At 35.9% G+C, this 23367-nt stretch overlaps 1 protein-coding gene across 1 annotated transcript; it reads left to right on the top strand.

Annotated features, from left to right (window-relative positions):
• The first annotated feature begins 21905 nt into the window (after positions 1 to 21905).
• LOC118841892 (actin, cytoplasmic 1-like) lies at positions 21906 to 23145 on the top strand. The gene has a single exon (XM_036749573.1). It carries the CDS (start codon positions 21987 to 21989, stop codon positions 23112 to 23114), a length of 1128 nt encoding a protein of 375 aa, XP_036605468.1. The 5' UTR covers positions 21906 to 21986; the 3' UTR covers positions 23115 to 23145.
• Positions 23146 to 23367: the final 222 nt, after the last annotated feature.

Genomic DNA, 23367 nt, shown 5'->3' on the forward strand with positions numbered 1-23367 from the left:
AATTATATCCATATAGTTAATGGATTTATATCTGCATATAGAATTCCAAGTATCTTATATCGACTATGGTTGTTTTAAATGGAATTTCTCTTTCTCTTGCAGTTGGGCTTTCTTGCTAATATAAGGAAAGACTGATAATTTATTTGGGTTCATTTAATTTCCTACAACTTTGTTGAAGTTGTTAATTATTTCAAGTATTTTCTAATTGATTTTCCAAGATTATCCAGTTATAGCATCACAAAGAGTGATAGTTCAGTTTGTTCATTGTCTATTTTAATTCCTTCAATTTCTTTTCCTTTTCTAATTGATACAGCTAACATTTCTAATACAATGTTGAACAATAGTGTTGATAATGGGCAGCCTTGTTTCACCCCTGATTATACGGGGAAAGTTTCTAGTTTATTCTCATTACAGACAAAGTTTGCTTCTGGTTTTAGATATATGCCACTTATAATTAAAAGGAAAGCTTCATCTGTTCCTCTGCTATCTAGTTTTTTTTTTTAATAGGACTAAGTCTTTCATTTTGTCAAAAGCTTTTTTTTGCTACTATTGATATTTCTGTCAGTTTTATTATTGATATGGTCAAATATACAGAAGTTTTCCTAATATTGAACAGTTCTATAGTCCCAGTATAAATTCCACCTGGTCATAGTGTTGTATTAGGAGGGCAGAGTTTATAATCTCAAATAGGATCATAAACATGTCTGAAAGGTTCGGAACTGCCGGATATAAGAAACTCTCAAAGTAGAAGGCAGAAGAATCAAAACATATATTTAGGCTCCACAGTAACCAACCCATGAACCAGCAGCCCCATTTTGATATATTGATCAAAAGCTTCCAGGCCCAATAAGTACGCCTTGAAAGAGTAACCAGGAGGCTACAGAGAAGCATGATTGCGTAAAGCAAAATCATGCTTCCCCCTCTATGGTAATAAGATTGCCCACTGGCCTGAAGTCTTTGTTCAGCTTCCTCCCGTAGGTCAGCTCTGCTACTGGCAGCTCCTGCTTCAGCTGTAGCTGTGGCTGCGGCTGTAGCAGCCTCTGGCTCCAACGGGAGCTGCTTTTAACCATCCAGCTTCTGCGGGGGTGTAAGGTATGCTGGGGAAAGCACAGGTTCTTTCAATCTGCTTAAGCAAGGTGAAGGGGTTGACCAGGAAAGCACAGGTTCTTTCCATCAGCTTAAGCAAGGGAAGCAAGGTGAAGGGGCCGACAAGCTTACTCCAGTCCAACATACAAACAGCATTCAGTTCAGGGGAAAAAGCCAAACTAGTCAAGGGCACTTGTTGACTAAGTGCTAAGGAGCCCATTTTTGGTTGCTAACACAAGTGTATCATCCTTGTAATATATTACTATAATCTACTTGCTAATATTTTTTTAAAATATTTACATAAATATTCATTAGGGGAATTGGCCTGTAGTTTTCATTCTTTGTTTTAACTCTTCCTGGTATAGGTATTGGCAACAAATTTGTGTTGTAAAAGTAATTTGGTAGAACAACTTCTTTGTTTTTCTAAACAGATTATATAGTATTTGAATTAATTATTCCTTAAAATTTTGGTAGAATTCCTTTGTGAATCCATATGATTTTTTTTTCTTAGAAAGCTCATTGATGTCTTCTTTAATTTCTTTTTCTAAGATAGAATTATTAAAATAGTGTATTTCCTCTTCTCTTAATATGAGTAATTTTTTAAAAAATATTCATTCATTTCATTTAGATTGTTAGATTTATTGGCATATATTTCAGAGTTATTTCTTGTCCATTGGTGGTGAATTCACACTTTTAATTTTTGATACTGGTAATTGGCTTTCTTCGTTTTTTAAAAAAAATCAAACTCAACATCTTTTTTCTATGTTTTTTAAATAAAACCAGCTCCCAGTTTTGCTTATTAGTTCAATAGCTTCCTTACTTTCAATTTTATATTAATCTCTCCTTTGATTTTCAGGATTCCAAATTTGGTGTTCAATTGGGAATTTAAAATTTGTTCTTTTATTTTAGTTAGATGCCCAGTTCATTAATATGCTCTTTCTCCATTTTATTATTGTAAGTGTTTATATATATATATTCCCTAAGTACTTCTTTGACAACATCTTATAAATTTTGGTAGGTTTTGTCATTGTTGTCATTCTCTTTAATGAAATTATTGATTCTTTCCATTATTAGCTCTTTGATCCACTCATTCATTAGGATTAGATTATTTCATTTCCAATTAATTTTAATCTCTTTAAAGAACTCTTTATTGAATATAATTTTATTGTATTATGATATGTAAAGAATTCCTTTAATATTTCTACTTTTCTGCATTTGATTGTAAGGTTGGTTTTGCTTGTTTGTTTGTTTTTGGCCATAATACACAGTTAATTTTGTGCAGGTGCTATGTACCAATAGAAAAAAGTATATTCCCCTCTATTCCCATTCAATATTATCCCAAAGTCTATCATATCTAACTTTTCCAAAATTCTATTCATCTCCTTAACTTCCATATGTTTAGTTTATGGTTAGATTTTTCAATTTATGAGATGGGAAAGTTGGGGTCCCCCTCTAGAATAGTTTTACTACTTCCTTCTGTAACTTATTTGACTTTTCCTTTAAGAAATTGGATGATAGACAATTTGGTATACATATTTTTTAAATAATATTATCTCTATTTCCAAATTACATGTAAAATAATTGTACATTCTTTATTTTTTAATTTTGAGTTTCAAAATCTCTCCTTCACTTACTCCCTTCCTCCTTCCAAGATGATTGCCAATTTTATATAGTTTATACACATGCAATCATGCAAAATGTAGTAATGTTGTAAAGAAAACAAGGACAAAAAATAAACAGAACAAAAAAAGATAAAGAAAATGAAAATTAGATGTTTCAATTTGCATTCAGATTGCATCAGTTTTTCCTCTGGAAGTAGATGACATACTTCATCATAAGTCAAGGGATTGTCTTGGCTAATTGTATTGCTAAGAATAGCTGAGTCATTAACAATTGTTCAATCTACAATATTGTAGTTACTATGTACAATGTTCTCCTGGATCTGCTTATTTTCCTCTGCATCAGCTCTTGTAAATGTCCCCCAATTTTTTTTGAAATCATTCTGCTTGTCATTTCAAATAGCACAATAGTATTCCATTACAAAATATCCCACATTTTTTCAGTCATTCCCCAATTGATTGACATCTCCTCAATTTCCTTCTTTGCCATCCTGAAAAGATCTCCTATAAATATTTTTTACACATGGATACCTTCCTCTTTTATTTTTCTTAATCACTTTAAGGTACAGACCTAGCAATAGTATTACTGGATCAAAGAGTATGCACAGGTTTATAGACCATTGAGCAAAGTTCCAAATTGCTCTCCATAATGGTTGGATCAGTTCACAACTCCAACAAAAATGAATTGGTGTCCCAGTTTTCCCAAATCCTCTCCAACATTTATTATTTTACTCAGTTAATTGGATATGTATGAGGTGGTACTTTGGAGGTTGTTATAATCTGCAATTTTCTAGTGAATAATGATTCAAATCATCTTTTTCAAATGACTTCCTTTGTGAATCCATCTGGCCCTGGAGATTTTTTTAGAAAGTTCATTGATGGCTTGTTCAATTTGTTTTTCAAAGATGGGGTCATTATTTAAATATTCTATTTCTTCTTTTGTTAATCTAGGCAACTTTTTTTTTGCAAATATTCATCTATTCAATTCAATTTTTAGATTTATTGGCCAAAATACCTCTTAATAATTCCTTTAATTTCATGTTGATTGGGGAATTCATTCTTTTGATTTTGATACTAGTAATTTGGTTTTCTTCTTTCTTCTTTGGAAAAGGAGGTACAGAAGCTCACTATAAATAATTCATTACAAATTAGAAAGGAACAAATAGAAGCTAACGACTTTATGAGAAATCAAGAAACAATAAAACAAAACCAAAAGAATGAAAAAAATGGAAGGCATTGTGAAATATCTCTCTGGAATAACAACTGACCTGGAATATAGATCCAGAAGAGATAATTTAAAAATTGTTGGACTACTTGAAAGTGAGTAAGTGAACCTTAACTTTCATCAGAATTGGCTCAAAGAGGAAAAAACATACACACTCAATTGGATACAGAATTCTGACTTATCCTAAATTAAAGTAGGAGAGGAAGGGCATAAGTGAAGGGAGGGTGATAGAAAGGAAGGCAGATTGGGAGAGGGGGTAGTCATAAGCAAAACGCTTTTGAGGAGGGACAGGCTGAAAGGAAAGAGAGAATAGAATAAATGGGAGGAACAGGATGGAGGGAAATAAGTTAGCAATAGTAACTGTGAAAAAAATTGAAGCAAGTTGCTCTGATAAAGGCTTCATTTCTCAAACATATAGAGAAATGAGTCAAATTCATAAAAAGAAGAACAATTCACCAATTGATAAGTGATCAAAAGATGTGAGCAGTTTTCAGATGAAGTATTCAAGCTTTCTATAGCCATATGAAAAAAATATCCTAACTTGCCATTAATTGGAGAAATGCAAATTAAAACAATTCTGAGGTACTACCTCATCCCTATTAGATTGGCTAATGAGACAGAAATAGAAATGACAAATGTTGGAGGGAATGTGGGGAAAATGAGACATTAACCCACTGTTGGTGGAGTTCTGAAATGATTCAACCCTTCCATAGAGCAATTTGGAACTGTGCCAAAAGAGCTATAAAACCATACAACCCATTTACTTAGCAACACCGCTACTAGGTCTGTATCTCCAAAGAGATAATAAATAAAAAGGAAAAGGAACCTATATATACAATTATATTCATTGTAGCTCTTTTCTGGGGGCAAAGAATTAGAAATTGTGGGGATTCCCATCAATTGTGGAATGGCTGAGCAAGTTGTGGTATGTGATTATGATGGAATACTATTGTACCATAAGAAATGATAAGGAGGATGCTCTCAGAAAAACCTGGAAAGACTTGCATGAGCTGACACAAAGTGAAAAACACTGTGTACAAAGTAACAGAAATATTTTAAGATGATCAGCTGTGAATGACTTAGCTATTCTCAGCAATGTAATGATCCATGACACCTCTGAAGGTCTTTTGATGAAAAAATGCTATCCATCCCCAGAGAAAGAAGTGATGGTGTCTGAATACAGATTGAAGTATACTTTTTTTAAAAAAAGTTTATTTTTCCTGAGTTTTTTAATATGTATATTCTTTCACAACATGACTATGATAGATATGTTTTGCATAACTACTTATATATAACCTATATCAAATTGCTTGCCTTCTTGATGTGGGTGGGGAGTGATAAATGAAGAAAATTTGGAACTCAGAGTTTTAAAGACAAATGTTAAAATTGTTTTTACATGTAACTGGGGAAAAATAAAATACTACATAAAAATTTAGTTGATATACCATTTAGGGCATATGGTTTTTATTGTTATCACTTCATTGTCTATACCTTTTAGCAAGATACAGTTTCCTTCCTTATCTTTTAAAAAATGAATCTATTTTTGCTTTTGCTTTGTCTGAAATCATGACTGCTATACGTGTTTTTCTCCTACAGCTGAATCATAGTAGATTTTGCTCCAATCTCTTCCCTTAATCAACTCTTCTATCCACTTTCATTTCATAGGCGAGTTCATCCCATTCACATTTACAGTTGTGATTACTATGTCCTCCATGCTGGTTTTTTTTCTGTTTTTCTCTCTGTCTCAGTCTCTCTCACTCTCTATCTCTTTCTCTTTCAACCTGACCTCCTGCACAAGTGTTTTGCTTCAGAGCACTGCCTCCAACTATCCACCCTCCCTTATATCAATATCCACCATTTATTTTCTCCCCAGCCCCACCTACTTCCCCATAGAATTACATAGATTCCTATCCCCAAATGAACATGTATGTTTTTCCCTCTTTGAGCCAATTTTGATCACAGTAAGTCTCAAGTAAGGCTGCAACCCCCTCCTCTATTTTTCCCACCACTGTAATAGGTATTTCACACTTCATGTGAGATAATTTATCTCATTCTACTTCTACCATCCCTGGTCACCCAATGCAATCCTTTTCCTCACCTTTTAATTTTTTTTATATCATTTCATCAAAATTAAGTTATACCCTTGTGCTGTATGTATACTCCTTTTAAGTTGTCTAGTAAAGAAAAGGTTCTTAATAGTTACAAGTATCATCTTCCTGTATAGTTTAACTTTATTGAATCTTTCGTTTTCTTTTTCAGCACCATACCAATCAAACTGCTAAAAATTATTTTACAGAGCTGGATAAAATAATAACAAAATTCATCTGGAAGAACAAAAGTTCCAGAATATCAAGGGAATTAATGAAAAGAAATGCTAGGGAAGGTGGCCTAGCCATACCAGATATTAAACTGTATTATAAAGCAGCAGTCATCAAAACTAACTGGTACTGGCTAAGAAACAGAGTCATGGATCAGTGGAATAGGTTAGTTATACAAGACACAGTAGTCAAAGACTATAGCAATCTACTTTTTGAGAAACCCAAAGAATCTAGCTTCTGGGCTAAGAATTCACTATTTCACAAAAACTGCTGGGAAAATTGGGAAATGGTATGGCACAAACTGGACATACACCAATATCTTACACCATATACCAAAATAAAATCAAAATGGGTTTATGATTTAGGAATAAAGACTGGTACTATAAGTAACTGTGGAGAGCAAAGAATAGTTTACCTGTCAGATTTATGGGAAAGGGAAGAATTCATGACCAAACAAGAGACCTTAGAAAATGTGAAATGGATAATTTTGATTATGTCAAATTGAAAAGTTTTTGTATAAACAAAGCCAATGCAACCGAGAGAAGGAAGGAAGCAGAAAATTGGAAGAAAATCTTTACAACCAGTTTCTCTGATAAAGGCCTCATAACTAAAATATGCAGGGAACTGAGCCAAATTTGTAGGAGTACAAGTCATTCCCCAATTGAGAAATGGTCAAAGGATGTGAACAGGCAATTTTCAGAGGAAGAAATTAAAGATATCTATAGGCATATGAAAAATGCTCTAAATCAGTATTGATTAGAGAAATGCAAATCCAAAAAATTCTTATGTACCACATCTTTGCTGTCAGATTGGCCTAACATGACAAAACAGGAAAATGATAAATGCAGGAGAGGATGTGGGAAAATTGGAACATTATCACATTGTTGGAGTTGTGAACTGAACCAGTGATTCTGGGCTATAAAATGTACATACCCTTGGATCCAGCAATACCACTTCTGGGGTATATTCCAAAGAGATCATACAAGTGGGAAAGGAACTTGTATGTACAAAAATATTTCTAGCAACTCTACTTGTGGTGGCAAAGAATTGGAAATCAAGGGGACTTGACTCCTCTCATCAATGCAAGATTCAAAGATAGCTCCAAAAGACTCATGATGGAAAAAGCTATGCACATCCAGATAAAGAATTATGGAGTCTGAATGTAGATTGAGGCAAACTTTTTGCTCTCTCTTTTTTTTTTTTGGTTTCATTTGTCCTTTCTCATGGTTAGATCCTTGCATTGCTAAGCAGAGATAAATCTATCAGTCATCACACAATGTTTCTGTTACTGTGTAAAAGGTTCATCTGGGTCTGCTCACTTCACTTAACATCAGTTTTTGTAAGTCTTTCCATGTTTTCCTGAAGTCTGCCTGCTCACCATTTCTTATGGAACAATAGTATACCATTACATTAATATATCATAATTTGTTTAGCCATTTCACAATTGATGGGCATCCTCTTGATTTCCAATTTTTGGCTACCACAAAAAGAGCTGCTATAAATATTTTTGTACGTGTAGGTATTATTTCTTTGAGACATAGATCTAGAAGTGGTATTGCTGTGTATGCACAGTTTTATAGCCTTTTGGGCATAGTTCCAAATTGCTCTACAAATGGGTTGGATGAGTTCACAACTCTACCAAAAATGCTTTAATGTTCCAGTTTTCCTACATCTTCTCCAACATTTATCTATTTCCTATTTTATCATAGTAGCCAGTCTCACAAGTGTGATGTGGTACCTTGGAGTTGTTTTTATTTGCATTTCTGTAATCAATAGTGATTAAGAGCATTTTTTCATATGACTATGGATATCTTTAATTTCTTCCTCTTAAAACTGCCTGTTAATATCCTTTGAACATTCACCAATTGTGAAATGAATTGTGTTCTTATAAATTTGACTGAGTTCTCTATATATTTTAGAAGTGAGGCCTTTGTCAAAGACACTGATTACAAAAATTCCTTCCCCAATTTTCTGCTTATCTTCTAATCTTGGTTGCACTGGCTTTGTGCAAAAACTTTTCAATTTAATGTAATCAAAATCATCCATTTTGTATTTCATAATGTTCTCTATCTCTTGTTTGGTCATAAGTTCTTCCATTCTCCATAAATCTTACAGGTAAACTATTTCTTTCTCTTCCAGTTTACGTATAGTAACAGTCTTTATATCTAAATCATGTACCCATTTTGACTGTATCTTGGTATATAGTATAAGATGTTGGTCTATGCCTAGTTTCTGCCATACTATTTTGCAGTTTTCCAAGCACTTTTTGTCAAATCATGAGTTCTTACCCCAGAAGCTGGAGTCCTTGGGGTTATCAAAGAGTAGATTACTATAGTCAATGACTGCTGTGTCTTGTGTACCTATCCTATTCCACTGATCCATTATTTTAGTTCTTAGACAATACCAAGTAGTTTTGATTATTACTGCTTTATAATATAGTTTAATATCTGGTATGACTAGACCATCTTCTTTTGCATTTCTTTTCTTTCTTTTTTTTCTGTTTTTGGCAGGGCAATTGGGGTTAAGTGACTTGCCCAAGGTCACACAGCTAGTAAATATGTCAATTGTCTCAGGCCAGATTTGAACTCAGGCCCTCCTGACTCCAGGGCTGGTGATCTACTCTCTGTGCTACCTAGCTGCCCCTTTTGCATTTCTTTTCATTAATTCCCTTGATATTCTGGACCTTTTGTTCTTACATATGAACTTTGTTATTATTTTTCTAGCTCTATAAAATATTTTTGGTATTTTAATTGTCATGGCACTGAATAAGTAAATTGATTTAGATAGAATTATCATTTTTATTATGTTAGCTCAGTCTACCCATGAGCAACTGATGTTTTTCCAGTGATTTAGAGTTGACTTTATTTGCATCAAAAGTATTTTTATAATTTTGTTCATATAGTTCCTGGGTTCATCTTGGCAGGTAGATTCTCAAATATTTTATACTGTCTACAGTAACTTTAAAAGCAATATCTCTTTCTATCTCTTGCTATTGGGCTTTGTTGGTAATATATAGAAAGGGCAACGATCTGTTTGGGTTTATTTTATGTCCTGCAACTTCACTCATTATTTATCATTCCAAGTAGTTTTTTTTTTTACTTGATTCTCAAAGTATATCATTATGTCATCTGCAAAGAGTGATGGCTTTGTTTCTTCATCAGTTGTTGTCTTCAACAAATGTGGTATCTTTAAGTTCTCCTGATACCCTTTCCACCATCCACTAATGGATACACCATATTTAGTCAGGCTCACCCCATAAGAGGAGGGCTACATCTCTCCCAGCCCTCAATTTCAGCCAAGGACTATGAAACACTCTTTCTGTAAGTCACAATGAAACTTAAATTTAATGCAACTGATCACAGAGAGTACTGGGTACTCTGGATAAGATTGTACATTCATGTTGAACTGTTTGTTTCTCTTGATCTCCTCTTCATTAGATTCATAGATTTGACCTCAACAGACTTCTGGTTTTGTCCATACACAAAAATGAATACCCATTATAACATATCTAAGAAATGATCATTCAGTCTCAATTTTTTATTTATTTAATTTTAATTTATGGGATAAAATAAATTCAAAAAAATATACAGAATAAAATATTTCTATAATAAAGTATGATTTAAAAAAATCATTGCATATGAAACTGCAAATTTATTATTTACAACATGGTATTCCTTTTAAACATACAATAAAGTTATGTTTTTTTCCTTTTTCTTTCCTTGCCTCCCCTTTCTTACCCTAGAAATCAATACCGTTAGCCTCTTTTTTAAAAAAAAATTCTGAAGAGGGTAATTTGCAACTTCTTAAAGTTATCTATTCCACTTATTATAACCTTTTAGGATTTATTTTCCTGACACAAAGAATACATTTTCTTCTTTTCAATTTCTACACATTGCTTTTATGTCTGTCTTCAGTTTTGATACAGAACAAGTCTAATATGTCTTCCACGTGACAGTCCTCCATATTCTGAAAGACAATTATCATATCCCACTAACTCTTCTCTTCTTGATTCTAAACAATCTCCAATTTCATTAATCAATCTTCATGTTACATAGATTCATGGTCCTTCCTTATTCTTGTTACCTCCTTTTTGATTTCTTCAGCTTATCAATTAATCAAAATAACATAGCAAGTGTCTTTTGTGCTAATGTAGGCACTGTGTGAAATTATAAGTATTCTCAGGTTTATATTTCTTCAGGTGGAAAATGCTATAGTGAGGAAAATGCTTTAAAAATTTCCCATCATTCTCTGTTTTATGTAAATGATAATGACTGAAGAAGAATATTAAAGGCTAACAAATACTAACAAAGAGGGATGTAAATGTATGTTTCAGACATAATGGAGTTCTTCCTTGGACCCATCTAAGTTATCCTGGAAAAGACTGAAGAGACTGGTTGTTGCCTAGTGGTGTGCTTCTCAAAGCAAACAACTGGCAATCTGAGAAGAATGTATGCATAACACTTTAATTTCAATCTGAATTATTTACTTTTTTCTATCACTTTCTTAAGGGTAGAGCTAACTGAAATAAAACAATGAATCAAATCTTGCTTTGCAGCATTTTTCACTTTCAGAATTGTAAATGCTCACACTGAAATTTTTACAATCTGCTCTCCTGAGCCAATTCAATCTGCCTCCAGCACACTCCTGCCTTTGTTTCATTTTGCCCCAGTAATAAATCAAAGCCTGGTATTTCTCTAGATTATCAACATAATGTTAATTTCTGAAAGATTACTATGGGTAATAAAGATCAGAACCTCACTGTGCCTTTGATTAATTAGAAACTGATTCCAGTCTAAAGATTTAGATTGGGTTTTGGGGTGGAAAGTTCCTTCTTGGTGAATAGCATTTAAAATAAAATTTAAGTTATGATTAGGAAGGTTATGTGTCTGCCATTCTGGCATATACTGTGGGTAGGCAAGGGAGGCAGAAAGATTTGCTCTCTGATTGTTGCATTATGAAATTAGGCATCAAGTCCAATGTACTTTGTCCAGGATAACTTAGAACTTAGTGTCCAAGGAAGGATTCTGTTATATCTCAAATATACCTTTAAATCCCTCTACTGTTAGTATATGTTATCCTTTCAGCAAAACAATTCTAATGTTTGTTGAGGGACTCAAATAAAGAAATGTCAATAAAAGTATATTATCTCTTTAGAAAGGGGCATAGTACTTTTCCAAATGGAATTTTCAATATAATAAAGTAATAAAGACAAATATATAATAAACATGTGAATTCTGTGATTTCAAGAGCCATTTAAGTAATGGAAGGGTCAAAGAACTGGTGAGGAGCTAGTCCAGGGAATAGTGAGAAAAGGAAGCCACCTCATATATACATACACACACAGGCACATGCACACACATGCACACATGCACACACACACACAGACACACACACCAAAAAAGTGTAATCTTAGGTTTTGCAACAATTTGGCTAGCAGCTGCTGTGGGGGGGGGGGTGAAAGACCGACAGAAGCCCACCAACAAGAATACTGCTAGCACAGGTTCTTTTGACCTGCTTTACTAAGGAAGTAATGTGAGGGGGTTAACAATCTTACTTTAAACCAATATATACATATAAACTCACTTAGTTCAAGGGGAAAAGCCAGCACCCTGGACTTCAGAGGAAATACAAACAAATTAGAAACATACATTATAAACAGATCAAATACAACTCAAAGTTACCAAGGAACCATCAACATCTGGGTGAGCCAGGAGGCTCTTACAGTGACTGCCCAGAGTCCCACGCCAACACTCCTACAGGAGTGAGAGCCTCAAGGGAGAACACCAACCTCTGGGTTTATATATCTTGTTCAGGGTCAAAGGTGAGTCACACATGTGACTTACCCACATGACCTAAAAGCATCACAAAAAATACTACTTAAACCCACATGTTCTAAAAGCCTCCGATGTCACACACATGTCACTCAAACCCATGTAAACTAGGCAAGGAGGTCATCCAGGATTCCTAATTTAATCAAGGAAACAAAGGCCAAACTCTTCGAGGACACTTGATTAAGTACTAAAAGCCCTCCTTAATTATCAATACATAGGTCTGAAAGAGACCCTGACATTTTTCGTGGAAAGATAACACATTAAAGTATTCATTATCATAGCAGAAATTAATTTATCTACACAAATAACAAAATCACATATCAGAGTCCTGAGGGAATTAGGCATAAGAGGAAAGCATTGGTAATGAAAGAGTGGGAAGTTTTTTGGGAAAATTTACTCCACACAGATAGAACTTAGCAGTAAAATAAGGAACCCTGGGAAGAATAAGGGAAACTGAGGAAAGAGAATAGATATAACTCCATAAAGGTTAGCCATGGGTGGAAGAAGATCATCTAGGAGAGGAGAGTGCAAAGAAGAGAGGTGAGGTCTATATATTGAAAGTTTGGGATGCCAAAAATAATACTTTTTCTACTCACCATGTTTCCTAAATACAGTTCTAATTCTAGCTTACATTTAAAAAAGTAGAAAATTGTTAGAAGATTTATTTGGGGAAGACTTCCTGGAGGAAATGACCATTAATCTTGCTTGAAAATATTGTTTACACACAATTCTGACAACTTCCCTGTCTTTTACTTCCTTCTACCATCTCCTTAAGCTATTATATCATTCTTTGTTTCATTTCTCATGGCCAAATTGCTTCTATAGCCCTTTCAATTTATCTTTTCACCCCACCACTACTCTTTCAAAGATCCTTGATGCTCTATTATGTGAAAAATTGAATTATGTTTTCCAGTCTTCATCCTCCTTAACCCCACTTCAAATTTTGATGCTGTTGAGGAAGCTTTCTTCATAGAAATCATAATTGAGATTAAGGATTTTTGCACCTCAGGCAAGCAATAAATAATCACCATGCTTTTATTAAGTACTTACTATATTCTAGGCAGTGGACTTAGCACTTGGGATACAGAGAAAAATAAAAATAAGCACCTGTTCTCAGGCAGCTCACATTAAAATATTGAAGATATAAGCATGAATCAAAATGTGCCAATTAAACACAGAGTGAAAGGAAAACCTCTAGAAGCTGGGGAACAGGAAAGTTCTCCTAAAGGAAATAATAAAAGTTGCAGGGTGGAAAGTAGAGAAGTTCAGCCTTGCAGAACAGTTAGTGCAAAGGAAGAGAGAAGGCAAATGGAGCACTGTGTGTGAAGAAAATCAAATACTCTACATCCATGTTAAAAGATTAGAAAGGTAAGAAAAGGACAAGTTGTAAGGAGTTTAAAAGCCAGAGATAATAAAAGACCCGTTGGAAATCATTAAGGGTAGGAGGAATGACTTAGTCAGTGCTCTCCTTTAGGAAAATGTTGACTTGGCTCAAGTGGCATAAAAATCACTCTCACTTAGTGGTGTTGACCTGAAAGTTTGGTTAAAGGAAGCAAACAGACTAGGGGATATATAAATTCATATAATTTATTCCCTTAAAGCTAGCAGATACATGAACATGGAATCAGAAGCAAACTTTGGATTGACTGGAAGAAGAAAGACAAAGTTTAAGTAACAATTTCAACTCTGGTTTATGATTTCCATATCATAAGAAATGAAGTTATTAGTTGAACAGGACAATTGACCAGGTAGTGTCACTTAGAGAATACAATCACAAGAGGCAAATGTCTCTAGAATATCAAGATGAGAAAATCCTATTCTTCTGGTTGCAGACATCCAGTCAACAACAGGAAAGATACTCCTTGTCAATCTTATCTGGTCTTTGAAGTTGCTGACACAGAAAGGGCATTTTTAGAGTAGAACAAAAGCAGTTTGGATGTTTTGGATATTATTGGGGTTCAAATAATCTGAAAGGATTGTCATTTCCTCCTTTTGGTCAAAGGTGAGCAAAAGTGACACCTGTAGACCAAGAAAGGTATGATTCTTCTTCAGGGAATGGGAAATGAAGTTCTAAAAAAATTCTTCCCTTGCTGACCAGGGAGAAGAGCTAATTTCTGTGTCTGGAGTAGGGTCCTCAGACAGAGGGAAAACAATCATGGACAACATTATTTTGTTCCCTAAGGTGGTGGAACATTTATGGGCCAAGGACAGCCCTAGTCTGACCCTTAGTAAGAGGAGAGCAAGCACAGTAAGCACACCAGCAGCAGAAAGTATGAGGAATTTAAGCAAGCTGCCCTCCCGGGACGGAGGCTGACCACACAGGGCTAGGTTCAAACAGTGCAATAAATGGTTGAGTTTTGTAGCCATGCAGGGCTAAGTTCAAACAAATACAACAAAGATCAGGAAGGTAGGCTCCTGGTCCAAGTTCACCCAAGGCTCCAAGTTCATCCACCAAATGGAGGACAGGAAATCAATCTTTTTTAGAGGGAGGAGAGGCTAGGCCAATTGGGACCTGCAACAGAAAATTTTCATATTCACTGCCTCCAACTATACATTTTCCTTCTCATTATGAATTTTCCTCATACCTGAGCATTATTTCTCAGTATTCTTTGTTCATTATCTCTATCCTAGCCATCATGCTTGGGTGTCCCCCAGGAGTTTATCCCTAGACCTTTTCTCTTCTCCTTTCCACATTATTCCTCTCAGTGTCACATTATTTCACCTGGGTGTAATAGTCACTTCTACATAGGTAAGCTAGGAGGCATAGTAGGTAGAGCACCAGTCCTGGAGTCAGGAGGACCTGGATTCAAATCTAGCCTCAGGCACTTGACATTTACTAGCTATATGACCCTGGGCAAGTATATCAGTAAGGCAAGATTCATGACCTGGAGGATGACCATGAACATGACTGTATGGGTCAAAATCACAAAGTATGAAAAACTCTCTAGGTAGAAGGCAGAGGAAGTATAACACTTATTTAGACACCAAAGAATCAGATCCCAGAACCAGTAATTCCAATTTGATATAGCAGTAATTGTATTCCAAATCCAGTAAGCCCACGTCAATGTAGCAACAAGGAGATAAAAACACAGTGTCACAGCAAAGAGCCAAGTCATCCTGTAACCTTCTTCCCTGCTTCCCATAAAAAAATCACTCACAAATCCTAGCTGTTTTACTTGCCTGTGTCCTCTCCCCCCTCATTCCTTTGGTCTGCAGCTCTCTGGTGTCCACTCTCCCCTCAGCACTTTCTTCTGCAGCTCTGTGGACTTGGGGGTCTTACTTCTTCTTGTTGGGCTGAATTCTGAAGTCTAGCTTGCCTTCGGACTTCTGAATTCTCAGTTCTCAATAGCTACTTTCTGGGTGTATATGTTCTTTTTAGGGCCTGAGGGCTTCACGTCCAATAGGCAAAAGAGTGTGGGAAAGATCTTTAATCACTGATTGGCATCACAAAGGTACGGGCCTGCCTCTCTTAACTGACAGCACCTGAGGCCTATTGAATGGGTGGGAAAGATCTACACTCACATTATCACCACAGCAAGTCACTTAACCCTGATTGTATTGCAAAAAATAAACACAATTTTCTATTACAAAATTGAATTACTGGCTTTTCTACCTTCATATCCTGTTAGCACCTCAACTAAGCAAATCTAGAATGGACCACATGTCCTTCTCTAATATATTCTTCTTTTCCAAACCTTCCTATTTCTGTAGAGGACACCACAATCTTCCCTGTCACTCAATGAACTGTCTGTGATATAACCTCTAAATTATTTAGACTCTTTCTCCTCTATAACTTTCCTACATAGCCAATATATTTCCAAATATATCCATTCCCATCTTTATAGCCATTACACCTGTTCATGCCCTTATTACCTCTTCGATGCCTAGAAAGCATCAGTTACTATTTGTTGTCTCTAGGGTAAATTTCAAGCTCCACAGTGTGGTAATAAACGTCCACCAAAGTCTTGCTACAACATGCCTTCATACTTTTATGTTGCATTATTCTATTGCATATCCTCTGCATTCAAGCCAAAGTGGATATTAGTTATATCTGAATCACACATTTCACTTCCTACCCTAATACATTTTTACTTAAGGTCATCCCAGTACATAGAAGATATTCTCTCCTTAACTGTTTCTCTTAGAGTCCTTCAAGTTTCAGGTTAGGTACCACCAGCATGGATAAGTATTCTGTGATCCCACCAGTTCTTAATTATTAGTCTATCTTCTTATTATACTTTGAGGTATATGTGCTATATCTTCACCAGTGAAATGAACATGTCTTGAGTACTGGCGCCATTTTATTTCTGCCTTTACCTCTTTTGTTTCCAGCACTGTTTCTTCTGTTTGCCGAACACATCAGCGCTTTTTAAAAACTGAGTTGAAAGAAATTGATAGCATTGAACTGTAAGCACACTCAAAGGTGAAAACTATCCATTGGATATCCTAGATGAAGGAAGGTCAAAGAGATCTGATTAATTTCCCATGATCCTATGACAGAGTCAAGATTCAAACATAGGTCTTTTAAATCCAAGTTTTCTCTCTCCATTGCCATTCCTGTACCTTGTTCTCTTATGTCTTACTGTGTTCTATTTTGTATTGTGGGTATAGGTAGACACACTAGTATGCAATGTTAGAGCTAGAAAGAGAAATATAATCTATTAAAGTGAATACCATAATTGTATAGAAAAAAATGAGACCTAGAGAGGTAAAATTACACAAGCCAATAATGGCAGATCTTAGATTTACAAATTTATTTCTAGAAGAGACCAGAGAGAGTATCCATTCCAATCATCTCACATTATAGACTTGAACAATGACACATGGCTTTTTACTTTCTTGTGTGTTATCTCTATTACTAGAATGTAAGCTCCTTGGTAGTAACAACTTAGTCTTCTTTACCTCAGGATCTGACTGGGGTTTGGATCAGTTCTATTCAATACTAAATAGTCAATGAATTTGACCTGGAAGTTTTTGCTGATTGCTCTGTTTCTGATTAAGTGGAAATTGATAAAATGGAAATGGGGTAGAGAACAGGCAGAGATCTGATTTATTAAAGTTGTACTGGGGATAATTAACAAAAGAAGGATAGGAAGATTTTTTAAGAAAGAAACTTTTGAAGGCAGAAGTAGAAACAGTTCTGAAAAGGAAAAAGATGAGATTATTGTATTTTTGATAAAAACTAAGCCATTCACAGTTGATCATCATATAATATTGCTATAACTGTATTCAAAGTTCTCCTGGTTCTGTTCATTTCACTTTTCATCAGTTTATTTAAGTCTTCCTAGGTTTTTTTTTTTTCTGAGAGCATCTTGCTTTTCATTTCTTATACAGCAATAGTATTCCATCACAATCATATACAACAACTTGTTCAGCCATTCCTCAATTGATGAGCATCCTCTCAATTTCCAATTCTTTGCCACCATTAAAAGAGTGACTATTAAATATTTTTGTACATATGCATCCAGAATTTAACATTTTCAAGACATTTTGAAATGGGAAGCAGGGACAAATTTCAGAGAAACACAAAAGCAAAATATAGTACTGTAAGATTACTGTCAAAAGTAATAAGTCTCAAAATGAACCAATGATGCTGTGGAAAACTAAAAATAACAAAGAATTTATTTAGCTAAAGAAGGGAAGTAGTACGAAGAAAGTACATGACTGCATTGAGGATGGAGAAAATGATGCTGACTGATGTCAGAAGGGAGTCAGAGCTATTAACACCTTGTTTTCCTTCTATTTTCTTTGTCAGAGAGAATGACTATTGAACTAAAAAGAATGAACAAATATGGCTAATATATGATCGTATAATACCCAAAATATGGTTACAAGATGAGTTAGATACCACTTTAAGAGTTCAAATCATCTGTCATAGGGCATATATATTCTGAACTGCAGAAACAACTGATAAATTTGACAGCTGAACTACTGTCAATGATCTTTGAAAGGTAGTAAGGAATGAGAGAGGCATCAACTGAAAATAAGTATCTCATTTTTTAAGTAAGAGAATAAAATAAACAAAAAAACAGTGATCTTGACTACACTTCCTGGAAAATTTCTTGAATGTGTCATGAAAAAAATGATTAGTGAACATCTATCTATATAAGGAAATAGTGATCCAAACGTGCCAGAATGGTTAAAATAAGAAACAGCCCACATTTACTCTCTTTTTTGAAAGGGTTACTAAACTAGAAAATGAGTGGATGAGACACATGTTGGTGTCCTAGAATTTATCAAATCACTTGATGAAGTTTCTTCTGTTTTTTATGATGCCATAAAGAGAAGAATAAGAGCATAATATGTATATTTCTTAAATTTCCCAAAACATGACAAATATAAAATAATATCATATAACAGCCTTAAACTATGTACCTTGAAATCATTAATTCAGTGTTAATTATTTCAGTAATACTTCTAGGGGTCATATTTGGCCAGTATAAAATAAATATTCTACATTCTAATAACCAAACTGACTGCTCTTTTCTAACGTAGTTATGTAGTTATAATACAATCAAGTGCTTACGGATCCCAACTCTAGTATGGATATATAATAAGGAAGTATCAATATCCTTCCATCCCACTTTGTCACTAACATAATTTTTTAGATTGTTATGATATGGTATATGACATATTCTCATCTGGGCACACTAGCTGATACATACATTATTTTACTCGGAGATAAATATATATCATTAAATAATAAAAATTTCAAAATAAATGAAAATTTCCAAATATTAAAATCCCAACTTGAAAATACTTCTATCCTTCTTTCCCTACTGCAAGGCCATCTCATTTTCCCTCTAATATTTCTATTTCTCCAGTGATGAATGGCTACAGAGCAATGCATTCTGATATATGTGATAATACAAAAAAGTGACATTTTCCATGTTAGACTTGTACTGAAAAAAACTCTCACTCTAACCACATTCTTTTAATAAGTCTTTTTCCACCTTCTATTACATTTTTTTATAAAATTGCAATGTGCCCTGAGGTGGCAATTTCAAATGGAATTTAGAACTAACCTTGCTAAATGGTATTCTCTACTGAGGAAGCAGGTAGAAAAGTTTTCTGGTTATTAAAAAAAGAATAAGAAAAGAAATCTGAAGCCAGCAAAGCTTCTTTTATTAAAAATAGACATATCAATTTAGGGTGTATTAGTTTACAGGATTTGGGGCAATAATTCCTAATGGAAAATAAAAGAATACAGAGCTCTCTACATTTATGTTCTGTGTCATTCATTATATAGTGTCTATAAAATTATAAGGCATAGTCTAGCACTGTATAAAATAAAAAAAAAATTCAAGCACAAAAAGGCAAAAATAATTTGGTGAAATTCTCCCAATTTCACCTACTATGGCTTAACAAAAGAATAAGATAAAAGTAGTCTACTTATGTTCTTATGTGCTCTGCACATCTGGATCCAAGAATCACACAGTCACAGAAATAGTCAGAACTGTTCTCAGCCAATGTCTAATCCACCCCACTCTTGGAAAAAATATCCCTACAACAAAGGAAGAAGCATGTTAGATCTTGAAGGATACAAACATACATTAGTAAAGTTCTACCAGAAGGAACATTATAAATAAAGATATGACCCTCCATGTAGTCTAAGATAGCACAAAAAGACTATCAGAACAATGTGGATGCTTTAAGAAGCAGAGATAAATTAGGGTAGGGAGAAGGCACAGTGTACACATAGAAAGGGACTAGCCAGAGCAGAAGACAAGAATGGGGCAGCACTGAGCAGAATATCCAGCCACCAAAACAGAAGACAAGGTTGAGTCATTGTAAACTGTTGGGTTAAGATCTATAAAAGGGGAGAACAGAATTAAACAAAGTCAAAACCTAAAATAATTACCCAGGAACCTGACCCAAAACTTCCTAATGAAAATCAAGATTAGTCCTATCCACCATATCCAGCACAGAAAAAGAATCTTTTACTACCATCCAAGAGTATGAAAATAAGAAAGAGTAAGCCATGCCCAAAGTCCAGTCAAGAAGCTGGAGATAATTTTAAGTAGAAGCAAGTGCCAAATACAATAATTGAATATTATAGATTGGTAGAAAGAAGTTCCAGAGGTCAGCTTAAATAAAGAAATTAACTCAATAACAATTCTATATAGTACATCACAGAAAAGAATGACTTTACCATAAGTACTACAAGAGTATCTGCAATAAATGAACAAAGAGATATAAAAATATAATTTCAAATGAAAGGACAGAAAAGGAAGAAAGGATGAGAAAGAGAATTAATAGCTTGGAACAGGAGTTGGTATCCTTACCAAGAAGTAGATTCTAATATTTTGAAATGGCCAAAGCGAAAACTATGACACCATGAGACAAAAAGAAGCAACAAAATAAAATAAAAATGTTTAAAAAAAACAAAAAAAAATTCCAAATGATATGCTACAAAAAAGAACTGACCTGGGTCAAAGATCAAGGAGAGCAAATCTAAGAATCAGACCATGTGATGATTGTGACTAATAAAAAATATGTAAGTCTCCCCAGTTAACAAATGATATGAACAGGTAGTTTTTGCATGAAGAAATTAAAGTTATTTATAGCCATATAAAAATGTTCTAAATCACTATTGATTAGAGAAAAGAAAATAAAAAAAAAATTGGGGGGGGCTGAGTCAAGATGGCAGCTGGAAAGCAGGGACTTTCCTAAATCTCCCCCCCAGGTCCCTCCAAACACCTGTAAAAATGACTCTGAACAAATTCTAGAGCTGCAGAACACACAAAATAGCAGAGGGAAGCAAGGCTCCAGCCCAGGACAGCCTGGATGATGGCTGGGAAGGCTCTATCACACCATGCTGGGAGTGGAGCAGAGCACAGCCCACCGTGGGATGTGCCAGGACCAACCAGACCAGGAGTTGGGCAGATCAGGCCATAGGGTCCTGAATCATTGAGCTGTGGAAGTTACCACACTTCTCAACCCACAAGTGCCAAAGAAAACAGAGAAGATTAGTGGAAAAATTGCTAGATCTGAGTGAGAGGAATGCGTGGTCAGTCCTAGCCCTGGGGGAGGCTGAGGTGGTGCAGCTCTGCGGCTGCTTCCAGAGATCCAACTGTGGTTGCTTCTGGACCCTGGCCCGCCTGGTAGGAGGAATTAAGAGACCAATCAAAGCAGGAGTGAAGAGCCTGCTTTGCCTTGCTTAGATCTGGGTTGTGATCCTGGTTGGCAGTTCTTGGGGGAGGAGGAGTGCTGGTGTGGCAGAGCTTGCTGTGTAGAAGTAGCTCTGAAAACAGCAGCAGAGCCCCTCAAGCTTGGGACAAAAGACTCTCTATTCTACAAGCAGTCATACCCTGACAACAAACTCAAGGGTCAAATAGTTGGCTGGGAATATGAACAGGCAGCAAAAACATACTCAGATTCAAACTCAGACTTTAGAGTCTTTTTTGGTGACAAAGAAGATCAAAATATACAGCCAGAAGAAGTCAACAAAAGTCAAGAAGCCTACATCAAAAGACTCCAAGAAAAATGTGAATTGGTCTCAAGCCATGGAAGAGCTCAAAAAGGATTTGGAAAATCAAGTAAGAGAAGCAGAAGAAAAATTGGGAAGAGAAATGAGAGTGATGCAAGAAAACCATGAAAAACAAGTCAATGACTTGCTAAAGGAGACCCCAAAAATACTAAAGAAAATAACACCTTAAAAAATAAACTAACTCAAATGGCAAAAGAGTTGCAAAAAGCCAATGAGGAGAAGAATGCCTTGAAAGGTAGAATTATCCAGATGGAAAAGGAGGTCCAAAAGACCACTGAAGGAAATACTACCTTAAAAATTAGATTGGAGAGCTGTGAGCTCTTCCACCCAGTGTGCACTTGCCTCCCCCCTGCCTCCAGGTGCGGCACCACCTCCTCTCTCTCTTAAGGGTTTAAACTTGCCACTTCAAAGTTCGCCATGGATGATGATATTGCTGCTCTCGTGGTCGACAATGGCTCCGGAATGTGCAAAGCTGGCTTTGCAGGAGACGATGCCCCTCGGGCCGTCTTCCCTTCCATTGTTGGGTGCCCCAGACATCAGGGTGTGATGGTAGGTATGGGCCAGAAAGACAGCTACATGGGGGATGAGGCCCAGAGCAAGAGAGGTATTCTGACCCTGAAGTACCCCATTGAACATGGTATTGTCACCAACTGGGATGACATGGAGAAGATCTGGCATCATACTTTCTACAATGAGCTCCGTGTGGCCCCTGAAGAACACCCTGTGCTGCTGACAGAAACCCCCCTGAACCCCAAAGCCAACAGAGAAAAGATGACTCAGATTATGTTTGAGACCTTCAACACCCCAGCCATGTACGTTGCCATCCAGGCTGTGCTGTCCCTGTATGCCTCTGGTCGTACCACTGGTATTGTGATGGACTCCGGTGATGGTGTGACCCACACTGTGCCCATCTATGAAGGTTATGCCCTTCCCCATGCCATCCTCTGTCTGGATCTGGCTGGCCGTGATCTGACGGACTACCTCATGAAGATCCTGACTGAGAGAGGGTACAGTTTCAGTACCACAGCTGAGAGGGAAATCGTGCGTGACATCAAGGAGAAGCTGTGTTATGTCGCCCTAGACTTCGAGCAGGAGATGGCCACTGCTGCATCTAGCTCTTCTCTGGAAAAGAGCTATGAGCTCCCTGATGGTCAGGTTATCACCATTGGCAACAAGAGGTTCCGATGCCCAGAAGCCCTCTTCCAACCATCTTTCTTAGGTATGGAATCCTGTGGAATCCACGAAACTACCTTCAACTCAATCATGAAGTGTGATGTTGACATCCGTAAGGATTTGTATGCCAATACCGTATTGTCTGGTGGTACCACCATGTACCCAGGCATTGCTGACAGGATGCAGAAGGAGATTACAGCCCTAGCTCCCAGCACAATGAAAATCAAGATCATTGCCCCACCTGAGCGTAAATACTCTGTCTGGATTGGAGGCTCCATCCTGGCCTCTCTTTCCACCTTCCAGCAGATGTGGATCAGCAAGCAGGAGTATGATGAATCTGGGCCCTCCATTGTCCACCGCAAATGCTTCTAAATGGACTGTTTGTGTTTTTTTGATTGTTTTTTTTTTTGTCGAAGGGTGTGACATGATAATTGCCCAAAAAAGAGATGAGATGGCATGGCTTTATTTATTTTTTGTTTTGTTTTGTTTTGTTTTGTTTTGTTTTGTTTTGTTTTTTTTGGCGCTTGACTCAGGATTTAAAAACTGGAATGGTGAAGGTGATGAGCAGCCTAAGTGTGTTGGAGGCAAATATCCCCAAAGTTCTACAGTGTGTCTTCAGGACTCG

This window comes from Trichosurus vulpecula, chromosome 3, assembly GCF_011100635.1.
Source record: "Trichosurus vulpecula isolate mTriVul1 chromosome 3, mTriVul1.pri, whole genome shotgun sequence".
Taxonomy (NCBI): Eukaryota; Metazoa; Chordata; class Mammalia; order Diprotodontia; family Phalangeridae; genus Trichosurus; species Trichosurus vulpecula.

What these genes read in the sequence shown, in the direction of transcription:
- LOC118841892 (XM_036749573.1), top strand. Translation starts at nt 21,987, where the DNA reads ATGGATGATGATATTGCTGCTCTCGTGGTCGACAATGGCTCCGGAATG.